We start from the raw sequence: 17,210 nt of genomic DNA, 5'->3' as shown, positions 1-17,210 counted from the left end.
CTGTGGAAGTCTTTTCGTGATGAAATGCTAAAATGGAAGCAAAAGAAAATGACTTCCACATATACATAAAATGTGTAATTTAGGTAGAGAGGACCATCAATCGAAATAGAATGTGCTTATTCCATAGTAATAACAAGATGAATGATAAGTTTACTAAAACTCTAAACATCTTACGGAGGTGTGAGGTCTACGAACTCTTGTTTTAACCGCGTCACTGTAAGTCATTTTGTGTAAATCCTATAGGAGAAATACTGTGTTCTGCTTCCTTTAACGACCACATCCCAGCATGTACAAATAAATCATGAATTCGCGCCATTGTGTTGTGTTAACGCCTAAGGCAAAGATCTATCTCACATTACCTTATTTACAAGGATTCCTTTCACCACGAATATTAGACATGATTTAGCTTGGTATTGTATATGGACCAAACCATTGCCAAGCTTTAGAACTGAATAATGGATCGACGCAGACGTTAAGTTTATCCTGTTACTGCGATCTAGATACCAGGAATTTCTCAATCCACCGCGGCTCCGAGGCACAGTGTCTCCCCGCCTTCTCAGCTTATTTTGCCTGACAGCGAAACGGCACGACGCTAGTCGCTAGGATCGAAGGCAAAGCGGGTGTTTGCATTTATCGTCCTGGAAACGTGTGAAGCACAGCAAAGTAGCCGGCGTTGTGCGTGCGGCTGGCTCCCCGCGGCCAATTAGACTGAAGTGGGCTTGTTGGGTGACGTGCATGCGGAGTAATCACACGTCTTCATCACACGGAGCGTTATCAGGGCCTGCTTCCCTCAGGACAAGACTGCTGCAGCCGCACAGGCAGCTGAATCAGGGAACAACAACAACCAACATGGCAGCACACTTCGTACCACCGGCCTGCCTGGTACGGCTGATGGTGATGGTAGTGTTGTCTGTGTGCGTGCGTGCCAGAACGTGCCTTCATGATGCAGGTAAGGCACTCCTATACAGTGTTGTTACTGACAACTGTGTTCATATGACATACCGGTAGTGTTAGAACTGCCCAGGAGATTCGAGTGGGCTTAAAGCATGAGGGGTCGTAGACTACAAATCAAACCTCGAAACATGTTGAGGTGTAGTCATCAATATTTCTAGTTCTATATTTTGTTTTCCATTTTTGCCATATTACATTTTTCTTTTCTCAACTTCTGTCCGTATTACGTATCAGTCACATTAACCTAATGTATTCTAAACAAGGAAAACAGCAGTTCGTAGACCTGTCTTCATCTTTACGCCATTAATGTATCGTGTATGACAACTGCTACTACTGTGTGTTAAAATGAGCAACAAAAAGGCATGTTCTGTTAAATCCATGCCGTATTTACATTCTCATACATGTTCAGACTGAACCAAATTCCCCTCGAAGTCGTTTCTCTTGTGCACACAAATGCGACAACCTGTAGCATTTTGCTCAGCTTTCAGAAGGTACGACAAAGCTGTGCTAGCATCGCCATGTACTGATTATAATCGTACAAGACTGTATCTGCGTATTTGCCTTGGTGAGGATTCAACTCAGAAGTTCAGAACGGAGGCTAGCGGCGGTACAATGATTTAGATCGCCATACGAGTACCGCGGCTGCGTAATTAAGCGCTACAGTACCATCTGGGCGCCATCTCAACATGACAGACGTAAACGAGCCGATAGTTTTTTTGCTGGAAACAAAACTGTAAATCCACACATGGCATCAAATTGTGAAAGCATACTTGCTTACCGAATTTGACCTAGTTAGGAGAGCGTTCCTGACTGTCTTTCTTCCGTCACTTGTACATGTGGGCAAATTAGCCGGGATTTTGTTATTCTCCGGAGCGGACTGAACCTGCCGTGCAGGGTACATGACGTGCAGTTCGTGACCCCGGATTTAAACGCCGAACCACTGACTGTCTCCGACTGCGGCGATGAAAGTCTATGGGGGAGGGGTGGTGGTCAAAATATAAGTCAGTACTGACGAGCGCATGAGGGTGCATTCACAACGACTTGTTTTTCTTGCACATTTAATTGCTAATGTTTCTGTGATCAGTTAGGTATTTGTTATTTTCGTACATATTACTTACGTTTATTGGTCAGTTATTGTTTTGTTATAATTTAGCTGCCATAAGGTGTGTACGCGTCCTTCCTAATAGCAACCATCACCAGCAGAAACATCAACAAGATGACGGTGGTCATATAAGCAATAATTATAAGAAGAAGAAGAATCCAAACATTTTTGCCTAAACGTCTGCATGTAATATTTCTATCTGTGCGAAACAAAGAATAAATATGTATGGTACTAGGGTCAAGTATGCCTTCATGCTTAATCATGGGATATAACGGCGATAAATTACTAGTAAGGCCACTTTTTTTGCAAAAATGCTCTAGCTTTGTTTCAAGCTACTGGAATATACTATTAAGCTATACCATTAAGCTCGCCGGCAAGCTAGACAACTTTCTGCATGAATGGTGTTTACACCAGGGCTGTGTGGTGGGAGGAAGTTGGGAAACTCAGAAAGAAGAAGGGATGCGGCCAACTTTAGTCAGATGGTGATTTGATTTTCCACCAATATGTCATAACATCAGCTGTTCACACGGTACAAAAACGAGATGCACACTTTCCTCTGACAGCCCTACACCAACTGTAAGATGAATACTTGGCGCCAACCCCGTCTGCTAAAAAACAAGTACCATTGGCTACGAAAGAGACAACTAACAACTGTCCCTTATCGTCAGAACAGAACAAAATCAGAACATCTGTATCGCCCATAAAACTTCTGACACCCAACCCAGATGAGAGGACCTAATGGCATTTTAATCACCATGTCACTCAAATCAGCAGTACAGTATGTGAGACATTCATCGTTAAATGTACCTCAACTTCTTACAATTATACTTACGCTTCACATCTCCATGATATCCTAAGCAGACATAAATAAAACTAATTATCATATATAATAAAAAAACTCGGGGTTTCCCAAACAGCTGTCACCTCACCATCTGCTTGGAGCTAAGCCCATTAACAAACACATAAAGCACGATGCCTGTACCAATATATCTCAAATATAGGGGTGATTTCTGATATTATTACATCGATTATAACGACAGATACGGCTCCCAAAATCTCATCGATTCGAGCTTTCATCACACTCCACCAACACAACAAGTATGAAACCAATTCATCCAGCCGTTCTTGAGTAATCATCTACACAGACAGAGACACATAACAGAAAATATAACCTCCATTCCATGACATTTCATGGAGGTAATGAATGAATTTTATTGCTCAACAATCGCACAGGGTACAATGTATGGCAACTAATAGCTATACAGACAATAGTACTAAGAGGCTACATACAAAACAACAAAAAAAACATTATCGATAACAGTACAGTTATGTATGATTAATCTGGTCTCGCATTTGGAATACATTATAAAGAAACTGGCCTACGTAGACAGATATATGAGTTGAACATGAGAGCAATACATGGAAAATATCGCTTTCTGTACCAGCGAGAGAGATGTGTGTTTTAGTTCTAATATTCTTAAACAATGTTTCTCTCACTTTACTGTAAGTAGGACATTTCATAACAAAGTGGAATTCATCTTCTATATCTTCATGACATGTAGGACACAGTCTCTGAGTGGCTGGTGTGTTACGGTGACGACCTTTTTCGATTTCTAAACAATGTGCACTTATTCTCAATTTTGTAATGCTGTATCTAAATGGTCTATTATGAATTGATTTGAGGTATTCTTCCATACCAAAGTGTTTTTTGATTTTCGAATATGTTTTTAGTTTGTTGGTGCTTTTGAGCTTTTCCCTCCAGCCAGAAAGAAACGTGTCTTTTAGACGCTCTTTGAATATGTTCCCAAAATGTTTGGCATTAACAGCAGGGTTGAGCCAAACATTTTGGAACCCATGTCGGCATAAAATGTCCTGAACGTGAGTAGCCCAGTCATGTTCTTCTTCGACTGAAGTGTCGTAAGCCTTTTTAACAATCCTATCATTTGGTAGAGTATGCAATCTTAGCCAGTATTTAATCAGATGTGTTTGACTGTCAACGAATAGAGGAAATATTCCTAATTCACCTCTTACGGCGGCATTGACAGAGCTTTTCGGTACACGAAGTAAAATTTTGCAGAAATTTAAGAGAACGTATTCTAAGTCAGGTGTTTCATATGAGATTTTTGGCTGTTCTATTGTTATATTCTGGTTCCTAAACAAAGTGTCTGACTAGTATATCACGTTCAGTTTGTCACTGTATTTCTTGAATCGAACAAGAATGGGACGAGTATAAATAGTCGAGGCTTCTGATATATTTCCCATACGAGAGACTCTAAGTATGTCAACTTCTGATCCCAATATCGGGCTGAGGACTGTGGCTATAGATGTTCTGGTCGTTTCATTTTGACATTGCGGAATCCCTTTGAATATTAAATCTCTGCAGTGTGCATTTATTCCAGTGATCTCACTACAATAAAGTAGGATTGGTTTAACCAGACTGTTAAACAGATTAATAGCTAGGGAAATCAAGGTGTTGGAATTAGATGATAAAAATGATTTCAATTTGAACGAGGCCCGTAATGCTTTCAATCTCAACTGTTTTATGGCTCGACTAAAAGATCCTGAAGGTGTTATGTCCACTCCTAGATAGTGAGTCAGATCTATAGGTCTGTGATCGTATCAAAGATGCTCACCATTAAATCCTCGAGTCCGAGCATATATACCTAAAACGACAGTTCGGAGACCTCATATCGCCATGAAACATTCATGATTATGCAAATGATTATGCAAATGACTTCCACATCTATATAATCTTTGCTTATATTTTTATGTACACCTTAAACTAGCTTACACAGGCCACAATGTTGACATTCCGATCATTTACAGTACAACTCAGAATAATCAGTCATTATGCAAATTAGGGTCGTAGGAAGAATGAGGAAGAATGATGATGATGATGATGATGCAAATTAGAGTCATTTTATATGTCATATTATAAAAGCCAACCGACCATTTCTAGAATAGTAATATAATTAATTTACTATCTTGTCCTAATGGTTTGGTGAATAATACATAAAGTCTAAATAGCTTAGTGTTCCTTATACAAGATCACAACTAATTAGTCTGTGACCAGAACCTCTGGTCGACAGACTTTTAGTTTTGTCAGGTTTTCGCGCGTTCGCAGCTGTATCTATATGTTCCCATTGTCTGAATTCTATGTGGTTTGGCAGGTCCTCTGTACTGGGGTTGACGATGATGCACATGATTTTTTTTTGCGGCAAGTGGTTTTATTAGGGATGTTATAAAAATAGCACCCCTACAATTTGTTCTTCTTGCGGTGTTTTGGTCCAGATCCTTTGCATGTGGGTCATCATGTAACCAGATATTGTCAAGCAGATGCGTGGTTTTATCTGATCGTAAAATTTATTCGCGTTCGCATCTGTATTTGCATGTTCCCGTTGTCCCATACCTACGTTGCTTGGCAGGACCTCTGCACTGAGGTTGACGATGATGCATGTTTTGTTTTTTTTCGCGGCTGCTGGTTTTATTATGGATGTATAAAAATAGCACCCCTACAATTTGTTCTTCTTGCGGTGTTTTGGTCCAGATCTCCTGCATGTGGGTCATGATGTAATCGGACATTGTCAAGCAGATGCGTGGTTTCATCGGATCGTCAAAGTTATTCGCGTTCGCATCTGTATTTGCATGTTCCCGTTGTCCCATACCTACGTTGTTTGGCAGGTCCTCTTCACTGAGGTTGAAGATGATGCACGTTGTTTTCTTTCGCGGCTGCTGGTTTTATTATGGATGTATAAAAATAGCACCCCTACAATTTATTCGTCTTGTGGTGTTTTGGTCCAGGGCCGCTTTGTTTGAGCCTTGCCATGATAAAATATACCAAGCAGATGCGTGGTTTTATAGGATCGTCAAAGTAATTCCCGTTCGCATCTTTATCTGCATGTTCCCGTTGTCGCATACGTACGCTGTTTGGCAAGTACTTTGCAATGAGGTTGACGATGACGCAGGTTTTTTTTTTTTCGCGGCTGCTGGTTTTATTATGGATGTATAAAAAAAATTACCCCTACAATTTCTTCATCTTGTGGTAAATATCACCCCTACAATTTGTTCGTCTTGTGGTGTTTTGGTCCAGAGCCGCTTTGTGTGAGTCTTGCCATAATGAAATATTGCAAGCAGATGCGTCATGTTTTCTTGCACTTGTATCTGTGGTTTCCGTTGTTTTTTTTTTGTCGCATACGTTTGTGGTTTGGCAGGTTCTCTGCACAGTGTTAGACGATGACGCACGGTGTTTTTTGTCGCGCTAGTTGCTTTCATTATGGATGTAATAATGTCAGATATCACCCCTTGAATTTGTACGTTTCACGATGTATTGGTCCAAGTCTGCTTGTTCAAGCAGATGCGTGATATGTACATCAATTTTACGCGCGTTTTCATCTGTATTTGCATATTTCTGTTGTCGTTTTATCACGTTTACGCGCGGTCGTATTTGTATCTGTATGTTCTCTGTGTGAATCGTATGTGGTTTGGCAGGTCCGCTATGTACACTGAGGTTGTCGATGATGCACGTGGGTTTGTTTTGGCGGTGTGTTTCGGTTCTGGGCCGCGCTTTGACAGTTATTCACCTTTCTCAAAATATGTTGGATATTTATTTTACCATTCACCCAAGTTGCTCAAAATTTGTCAACATCTGTGACCAGCTGTGACCAGCTGTGGCCAGCTGTGACCAGCTGTGCATGTTGTCAACAGCTGCGACCAGCTGGTCATGATATGTTTTATAACATCAATCTACTTTGAATATGACAGTATCACCTATTTACGGTAATTCTAAGTAGCTGCGGGCCAATCGCCATTTACGTTTTAAATTAACATGGTTGGTACCTTTATTATGATAATGCTGTCTTCATATATACTTGTACATCAGTCTCTTGTCCGATCTCCTTTACAGTGTGGCTGTGAGTTGACTTTTAGGTCTTTTGTGTGACGCTGAATTCCGCGTGTTGAATATTACTTTATGCCTGGCACTACAGTTAATAGTACGTAACTGATTTTTCTTGCACTATTCTGTTTTCCCCGCATTGTGCCTTTATTATTGAGGTTGGGATCACATATTATAGTAAAAAATAATTTGCGTGGTTGGTAGTCATATGCCTTTATGGTTATAAGGTGTAAAGTCGTTGGAAAGTTGCCGCAACATATTACAATTCGCGTTGCTCAATAGGTAGTGTTTGCTCTCTTCGTTATAATGGGGACGTGGACCCTATAACAAGCAAACAGAACATAAGGTCTCAGAACACAGTTTTTCGGTATGGAGGATTTACATGGTTAAGGACCCACAAAGTGAGTAGGTTCGACGACTCAAAACCTATAGTAGGGTGCAGATACAATTCACAAGAATTTAGTATGTTGAAGTTGAGGGTAGGAGCTACAAAATATCTGAAGATGAGCATAGATTTGCCGGCTCGTTTTTCTATAACAGACACTTTGATTTCACCCCCAGCGGAGGTCATGGAACTGCAGGCGGCGAACAGGAAGTGCCGGTAACATATCAAGGCGCAAATTCCCGCCGGCCGAAAAAGCGACGTAATCCAACTTATACAGTATGAACGCCGATGTATTCCTCTACTATTCACCACAGATTCCACCTCGCTGTCGTGCACGGAAGAATAAATACGGCCTTTGCAAGTACCGCGATGCACTATTTTAACCCGAACTACTTTTGGGGACGGGGGTCGCGGATAATTACTGTGTTATGAGACCTTAAGCCAACTTGACCTTGGATTTCTTTACGTTCATACAATAAAACTAGTCAAGATACAAAACCGTACCAAATTTTACAGCAGAAATCCAAATGGTTCCTGAGATATGGCCAACTTTGCACTTTGGCGCCTAGCACAGGTGTCGGCACTGTACAAGGACTATCTGAGGGGCCGCTAATTGGTCTCATTATCTCAACAAACTTGATATTCTGGTTGACTTTTTCTGTTATAAGGAGCTTGCCAGACCACATTCTACCGTTCTGAGTGATTGGGGTTGGGGGTTTGTCTTTTTTAGGGCGGAAAAAGGGGGGGGGGGGGAGTCGAGCGGGCTTTAGACCGCACTAAGTCCTATACTTAAGCATAGGGAACGGTCTAGGCGGCCGTTGCCATGGTAACGGCGGGTCAGACGGTAACAAAAATGTTACAGTTCAAGTCAGCCGAGGTCAATTACCAACATATCGGTCAAATTTAATGTGCTTGTCCGTCCCTGGGGAATTCACGCTGTGGATGAAGGTCTCAGAACACAGTTTTTCGGGTATGGGGATTTACATGGTTAAGGACCCCAAAGTGAGGTGGTTCGACGACTCAAAACCTATAGTAGGGTGCAGATACAATTCACAAGAATTTAGTATGTTGAAGTTGAGGGTACAAGCTACAAAATATCTGAAGATGAGCATAGATTTGCCGGCTCGTTTTTCTATAACAGACACTTTGATTTGACCCCCAGCGGAGGTCATGGAACTGCAGGCGGCGAACAGGAAGTGCCGGTAACATATCAAGGCGCAAATTCCCGCCGGCCGAAAAAGCGACGTAATCCAACTTATACAGTATGAACGCCGATGTATTCCTCTACTATTCACCACAGATTCCACCTCGCTGTCGTGCACGGAAGAATAGATACGGCCTTTGCAAGTACCGCGATGCACTATTTTAACCCGAACTACTTTTGGGGACGGGGGTCGCGGATAATTACTGTGTTATGAGACCTTAAGCCAACTTGACCTTGGATTTCTTTACGTTCATACAATAAAACTTGTCAAGATACAAAACCGGACCAAATTTTAGAGCAGAAATCCAAATGGTTCCTGAGATATGGCCAACTTTGCACTTTGGCGCCTAGCACAGGTGTCGGCACTGTACAAGGACTATCTGAGGGGCCGCCAATTGGTCTCATTATCTCAACAAACTTGACATTCTGGTTGACTTTTTCTGTTATAAGAAGCTTGCCAGACCACATTCTACCGTTCTGAGTGATTGGGGTTGGGGGTTTGTCTTTTTTAGGGCGGAAAAAGGGGGGGGGGGAGTCGAGCGGGCTTTAGACCGCACTAAGTCCTATACTTAAGCATAGGGAACGGTCTAGGCGGCCGTTGCCATGGTAACGGCGGGTCAGACGGTAACAAAAATGTTACAGTTCAAGTCAGCCGAGGTCAATTACCAACATATCGGTCAAATTTAATGTGCTTGTCCGTCCCTGGGGAATTCACGCTGTGGATGAAGGTCTCAGAACACAGTTTTTCGGGTATGGGGATTTACATGGTTAAGGACCCCAAAGTGAGGTGGTTCGACGACTCAAAACCTATAGTAGGGTGCAGATACAATTCACAAGAATTTAGTATGTTGAAGTTGAGGGTACAAGCTACAAAATATCTGAAGATGAGCATAGATTTGCCGGCTCGTTTTTCTATAACAGACACTTTGATTTCACCCCCAGCGGAGGTCATGGAACTGCAGGCGGCGAACAGGAAGTGCCGGTAACATATCAAGGCGCAAATTCCCGCCGGCCGAAAAAGCGACGTAATCCAACTTATACAGTATGAACGCCGATGTATTCCTCTACTATTCACCACAGATTCCACCTCGCTGTCGTGCACGGAAGAATAAATACGGCCTTTGCAAGTACCGCGATGCACTATTTTAACCCGAACTACTTTTGGGGACGGGGGTCGCGGATAATTACTGTGTTATGAGACCTTAAGCCAACTTGACCTTGGATTTCTTTACGTTCATACAATAAAACTAGTCAAGATACAAAACCGTACCAAATTTTACAGCAGAAATCCAAATGGTTCCTGAGATATGGCCAACTTTGCACTTTGGCGCCTAGCACAGGTGTCGGCACTGTACAAGGACTATCTGAGGGGCCGCCAATTGGTCTCATTATCTCAACAAACTTGACATTCTGGTTGACTTTTTCTGTTATAAGAAGCTTGCCAGACCACATTCTACCGTTCTGAGTGATTGGGGTTGGGGGTTTGTCTTTTTTAGGGCGGAAAAAGGGGGGGGGGGAGTCGAGCGGGCTTTAGACCGCACTAAGTCCTATACTTAAGCATAGGGAACGGTCTAGGCGGCCGTTGCCATGGTAACGGCGGGTCAGACGGTAACAAAAATGTTACAGTTCAAGTCAGCCGAGGTCAATTACCAACATATCGGTCAAATTTAATGTGCTTGTCCGTCCCTGGGGAATTCACGCTGTGGATGAAGGTCTCAGAACACAGTTTTTCGGGTATGGGGATTTACATGGTTAAGGACCCCAAAGTGAGGTGGTTCGACGACTCAAAACCTATAGTAGGGTGCAGATACAATTCACAAGAATTTAGTATGTTGAAGTTGAGGGTACAAGCTACAAAATATCTGAAGATGAGCATAGATTTGCCGGCTCGTTTTTCTATAACAGACACTTTGATTTGACCCCCAGCGGAGGTCATGGAACTGCAGGCGGCGAACAGGAAGTGCCGGTAACATATCAAGGCGCAAATTCCCGCCGGCCGAAAAAGCGACGTAATCCAACTTATACAGTATGAACGCCGATGTATTCCTCTACTATTCACCACAGATTCCACCTCGCTGTCGTGCACGGAAGAATAGATACGGCCTTTGCAAGTACCGCGATGCACTATTTTAACCCGAACTACTTTTGGGGACGGGGGTCGCGGATAATTACTGTGTTATGAGACCTTAAGCCAACTTGACCTTGGATTTCTTTACGTTCATACAATAAAACTTGTCAAGATACAAAACCGGACCAAATTTTAGAGCAGAAATCCAAATGGTTCCTGAGATATGGCCAACTTTGCACTTTGGCGCCTAGCACAGGTGTCGGCACTGTACAAGGACTATCTGAGGGGCCGCCAATTGGTCTCATTATCTCAACAAACTTGACATTCTGGTTGACTTTTTCTGTTATAAGAAGCTTGCCAGACCACATTCTACCGTTCTGAGTGATTGGGGTTGGGGGTTTGTCTTTTTTAGGGCGGAAAAAGGGGGGGGGGGAGTCGAGCGGGCTTTAGACCGCACTAAGTCCTATACTTAAGCATAGGGAACGGTCTAGGCGGCCGTTGCCATGGTAACGGCGGGTCAGACGGTAACAAAAATGTTACAGTTCAAGTCAGCCGAGGTCAATTACCAACATATCGGTCAAATTTAATGTGCTTGTCCGTCCCTGGGGAATTCACGCTGTGGATGAAGGTCTCAGAACACAGTTTTTCGGGTATGGGGATTTACATGGTTAAGGACCCCAAAGTGAGGTGGTTCGACGACTCAAAACCTATAGTAGGGTGCAGATACAATTCACAAGAATTTAGTATGTTGAAGTTGAGGGTACAAGCTACAAAATATCTGAAGATGAGCATAGATTTGCCGGCTCGTTTTTCTATAACAGACACTTTGATTTCACCCCCAGCGGAGGTCATGGAACTGCAGGCGGCGAACAGGAAGTGCCGGTAACATATCAAGGCGCAAATTCCCGCCGGCCGAAAAAGCGACGTAATCCAACTTATACAGTATGAACGCCGATGTATTCCTCTACTATTCACCACAGATTCCACCTCGCTGTCGTGCACGGAAGAATAAATACGGCCTTTGCAAGTACCGCGATGCACTATTTTAACCCGAACTACTTTTGGGGACGGGGGTCGCGGATAATTACTGTGTTATGAGACCATAACAACCAACAAAATACCAAACCGACGTCACAGACTATGTTACCTACGGTCACTTGTTTTGTTTAAAATCCATAGTTGTCCATCACTTTCCATACACTCCTGACCTCGGATCCAAGCGATCAGAGATGGCGGTCGGATTAGACTGAAATTAGTGCCATGAGATTGTAGACCAAATTTATGAGGTCTTATAGAGTCTAATCCAACTGAACGCCAGTCCATTTAGACTCAATCATAACTTGAAAGTTCATCAATATTACGTTACATAAACATAAGCATTGGACTCACACAGACTTTCCAACTTCAGTCTTCATGACGGAGTATTCTGTGACGTCATGTTACGCAGGGAGAACACGTGGCCAGTGGATCAGAAGTTGCAGGTTGTAAAACCCTCATGTTAATATTTTTTTACTCCTCTTGAAAAAAAGTCAGGAGCCCTGGGTCTGACGTCATCATTACGCATGATAAGGACGTGGGGAAAATGTCGTGCCGTTTCCGCTTACCCAACTGGCAGTAGTAAAACCTACGGCCACCCGACTTTCTTGGCTGTTGGCAAATGGCTAAAAATGTTCAATTTGACATCTTGGTCACGAAATTCAAAATAGACTTCCATTATTTTACACGTACTCTGTTTACAATTCAAAGCTTTGAGACGTTGATGCAAGAAGGTGCAGTAAACATTGTACCTCCTTGTTCACTTGTTATTGTACAATGTAAATCTGTACAATTACAATATGATGTTATAGACAACGATGTTTGGTGCATTTGAGTTTCATATTGCTCATCTGTATTTGTTGGCTCATTTCGACCGAGATAAAACAGAATGATGACAATCTCTACCGACCTACCCTTACATGAAACACAATATTTTATGCTAGGCCTAATATGACTGAGCGCAGCAGGCAGCTTTTAGATTGCCTCCTTCTCTAATCAAGAGACTTAACTACGCTTACGATTGTGGAGGTGACCTGGAACATCATTTTGGCTTGATTGTTTGCTGTGTTGTGCGCTATATGCAGCAAGGGTGGTTATTTGTAACGATAACCAAGTAGTCTGAAACCTTCTTGCTCTTGTTCAGTTTTCCAGACCAATCTGTATTGAGTAGAACTTGTGCTACGATCTTTCTCGTTGCACACGCCTTAACGCAGAAGACAGTCTATCTTATAAGATTGGTCTGAAGTGTAGACCTAGAAATCTATTTTTTTTAGAAGTTATGAATAACAGCTTTCAAAAATTCAGACTTGTTTTAGCCACATAATTAGCCTGGGTACCATACGGAAAGTAGTTCGCTCCAGCGTTCATTGTGTACTACATAGAGTCGCTTCTAGCTTTGACATTCACGTACTATTTTATAGTGCTGTTTCTAGTAGAAGCGAACATAGGAGCGAACTACTATCCGGATGGTACCAAGGCTACCACATGATGCGATCTGCATCCCAAACATGTAACTACGTAACCGTTACTGTAACCAAGTTACCGTTACTATAACCACGTAACCGTTACTGTAACCAAGGTACTGTTACTGTAACCACGTAACCGTTACTGTAACCAAGTTACCGTTACTATAACCACGTAACCGTTACTGTAACCAAGTAACCGTTACTGTAACCACGTAACCGTCACTGTAATCAAGTGGCCGTGTGCGTGTGTGTGTGTGTGTTTGTGTGTGTGTGTGTGATGACAGAATTAGATGTTAATCATGCAAATTCGGGAATTCTAAGCTTGTTTCTCTTTTAGAAGTCTATCAATGTAAATGCAGAATACATTTCCAAAAATCAATCATGCAAATTAGGGCTCATGTTGAATGTGTCCCTAGAGGCTCTGTAAATGCTGCCATCAGAGGTGAATTAGGAATGTTTCCATTTGGCATTATATATTGACATGTAAACACAACGTACCCTACCCAATGATAGAATTGTAAAGAAGGCATATGACACAGCGGTTGAACAAGAACTAGACTGGACTGTCCATGTTCAAGATATTTTGTGCTGGCATGGTTTCCAAAGTGTTTGGCTTAGCCCTGCGGTTGATGCCAAACACTTTGGTAACATATTCAAAGAACTTTTAAAAGACACATGCTGGTGACAAGAAATAAACAGTTGTAATAAACTAAAAACCTATTCCCAAATCAAAAGTCACTTCATTCTTGAAAATTACCTTTCGTCAATTCGTAATAAAGCTTTTGCTGTTAACATAACCAAATTAAGAACCAGTTCACACTGTTTGGAAATAGAAAAAGATCGGTACCGTAATGTACCAGCCAACCAGAGGCAATGCACTTCATGTAAAGATGGTGTTGAAGATGAGTATCATTTTCTAATGACATGCCCTACATATAGCGCAGATAGACAAAAATTATTGGATATGATCACATGTAAATCTAGCACACCTTTACAAACACATGTAAACACAAACACAAGACAAACACATGTACTTTCAATCTACTTATGTCATGTCCAGACTACATATCTTCGTATTTAGGCCAATACATATGTAATGCACTAAAATAGAGAGAATCTATTGTACAGTAACAGACCGACTTGTTTAACTTGCATATTACGCTATGTCAATACGCCATTTATGTTCACATTCCTGTACTATATATGTATGTAGTTATAGACCTTAGACGAGTACCTGTTGCCTTACAATTGTACCATGTACAAATGTCGCGCAATAAAGTTCATTCATTCATTATTCAATGATACAATGCTACATTTTTTTGTAAAATAAGATTTTCATACTTTGTTTTTTTTTAGTTGAGAAGATGATCAACTAATACTGATACAGATACAGATACAGATAGTATATGCAAATGGGACCTTGATTGTATATTGTATATTCAATGAGAAACATTCATGTGCATATGTATGGTTTTAAAGGTTAACATCCTTTGGCGAAGGTATGAGATCATCGAACTCTATTTCTTCTATTATGTTGTCTGCCAAAGGTTCTGGTTGCTGCAGGAAGAGTTTGGCACATGCTTGCTGGTGGCTATATGTCAATAACATCACACACACTTCTTTTATCGTGTATTCTAGCTAAAGCGGCGATGGCTTTGGCAGATGTGTGGCAGAATATTCGGCTAATTCACTTCAGATCGATAATGAGAACAAAAAGACCCAAGTACCATTAATATCGACTGTATAGTTACGTGATGGCACTACAGATCTGGCAGCTAAGGGCTCCTCGGCTCGAAGAACTCTCACCGTGATAATGCCATGGGCCCTTCAACGTGCACTGAGAACATTAAACAAAAATCCAATATTTGTACGTTTCTCGTACAGAACAGTTCATTATCTTCAACGATCGGTAAATGGTACGGTCCAAGATAGCAGCCGTTCTCATCTGAGCTTACATTTATACCTTATATACTTTAATTGTATCGCACAAGTGCACGGACAGTCTGCACTACACTCAGATCAATATGACGATACCAATGCTACATAACGTGACCATGAACAACACGTCAAGGTCATTGAAACCGGAATAAGTCAAATCAAGGTGGGACTATTGGCAGACTATCTTGACATTCAGTCTAGGAGGAACAATATCCTGATTGATGGAGTCCCGGACGCGAAGGATGAAAAATGGAACCAATGCGAACAGAAGGTGAGAAATACCATGAAGGAAGAACTGAAACTGGATCCATTGAATATAGAGATTGAGAGAGCGCACAAGAACGGTAGGTTCCAAGAAGGTGGTCGACCGCGCCCTGTTGTAGCCAAAGTATTACGAGACAAAGACAAATATTCCATCATCCAACCAGCTAAATACTTAAAAGGAGTTCGCAATTTTTAACGTTGGCTAGGTTCTCTTGTGCCGGGAAAGGGATCTTGCCGAGAAATCTAGCCAACGTTAAAAATCACGTTGAAAAATTAAAAAAAAAGCCCCGTTCGAAAACTGCAACGGAATTCTGAATTCTCAATACTACAATAATGCTCTTCCTAAAACACTTCTTTATCTACGTTTCACTTAAATGTACGAAGTCTTCCACGTCAGTTTCATGAGCTTAGTTCACACTTCTCCTCCCTGACCCGGAAGTTATTGCAAAAATCTCACCCTGCAAGAACAAGTAACCTCAATGGTTACTAAAGCCTCCCGTAGACTGCACTTCTTGAGACTACTTGCAAAGCAAGGGACCAGTGTCGCCGACCTAGTTACCATCTACGTGTCCCTCGTGCGCCCAGTCCTCGAGTACGGTAATGTCCTCCTTGTAGGCTGTAGCAAGGAACAGGAACGCGCAATGCAGAGAGTCCAACAGCGGGCTCTACGGATCATCAGCCGAGCGGGCAGGCGCGATGTGCCCGACCTACCCACCCTCCAGTCGCGACGCGAGGATGCAGCTGTCAAACTTTTCACACAAATGTTGGATGTTGACCATCCCCTACACGACATGGTTCCACCTTCCAGATCAACTGCCACGGGACGATCACTGAGAAACAAAAACACTTTCTCCATCCCCCCAGCTAGAACTAAAAGACTTCAGAACTCTTTCCTGCACACAGCTATCAAGCTGTACAACAAGACTGTAGACATGTAGGCAGTAACAATGGCTACTTAACGTCGGAGATGTTGTTTACTACTTTAGTATATTGTTTCTTATTGTATATATACGGTTTTTATGTTGTAAATTTCAACGCTATTCAGGCTGCTATTTTGTCTGCTATGTTGAAATCAATAAAGGATGATGATGATGATGATTAACCGAGTCTTGGCTATCAGTAATATTTACACCAAACTGTAGTATACCTGGCTATACTAGCACATACTACTACAGAGAGAACATACTTGGGGGGGGGGGGTCATTATGCAATCAATCCTATCAATCAATCAATCTTTATTGCTCAACAATTGTAGTGGATACAATGTATGGCAAGTTCTAAGTAGTAGTAAATACATAAGAAACCCATACTAATATCTACCAAACAGCTTGTAACAGTAGCATAGAGTTCTATATAACTAAAGACTACGTATAGTGCTCTATCTGAGTGGTTCATTTTACAGTAATGGTCAAGGCTTAAATGACAATGTACAGAGCACAAAGTTAGCATAAATTGCTTCTATCAGAAATAATGCGTTTTCGTTTCGAAAGAGCGTTAGAGATATATTGGCCTATGTACAGGGAAATTGCATCAGGACATGACATAACATAAGTAAATTGAAAGTCTCTAAGTTTGTCTTTGGTAAGGTTATGTTTGTGTTTCTACAGATAACATCCATAAGCTTCTGTCTTTCCTCGGTATATGTGACACATGATAAAAGAAAGTGTAGTTCATCTTCAACAGTATGTTTGCATATAGGACAGCGTCTCTGAGTGTCTGGTACATTACTATGACGACCTTTTTCTATCTTCAATGTGCGCTGATTCGCATTTTGGTTATGTTAGCAACAAGGGGTTTGTTTTGGACTGACGAAAGATACTTTTCAAAAGAAAATTCTGTTTTGAATCTGGAATAGGTTTGTAGCTTACTATAGCTTTTTATCTGTTGGCTTCAGCCAGAAACA

General features: G+C 41.8%; 1 protein-coding gene across 2 annotated transcripts in view; it reads left to right on the top strand.

Annotated features, from left to right (window-relative positions):
- The first annotated feature begins 464 nt into the window (after positions 1-464).
- Positions 465-17,210, top strand: part of LOC118430765 — a 50,742-nt gene continuing 33,996 nt past the window's right edge. The window contains exon 1 of one of the 2 annotated variants that reach the window (XM_035841786.1): positions 465-949. In XM_035841786.1, the coding sequence (XP_035697679.1) occupies positions 736-949 (214 nt within the window). In that variant the 5' untranslated portion in view covers positions 465-735. The remainder of the gene's footprint in view (positions 950-17,210) is intronic. The other variant, XM_035841785.1, reaches the window with a different exon arrangement.

The sequence above is a fragment of the Branchiostoma floridae genome, chromosome 14, assembly GCF_000003815.2.
Source record: "Branchiostoma floridae strain S238N-H82 chromosome 14, Bfl_VNyyK, whole genome shotgun sequence".
NCBI lineage: Eukaryota > Metazoa > Chordata > Leptocardii > Amphioxiformes > Branchiostomatidae > Branchiostoma > Branchiostoma floridae.
The sequence above is the reverse complement of the archived record's forward strand: the minus strand, read 5'-3'. Positions and strand labels throughout refer to the sequence as shown.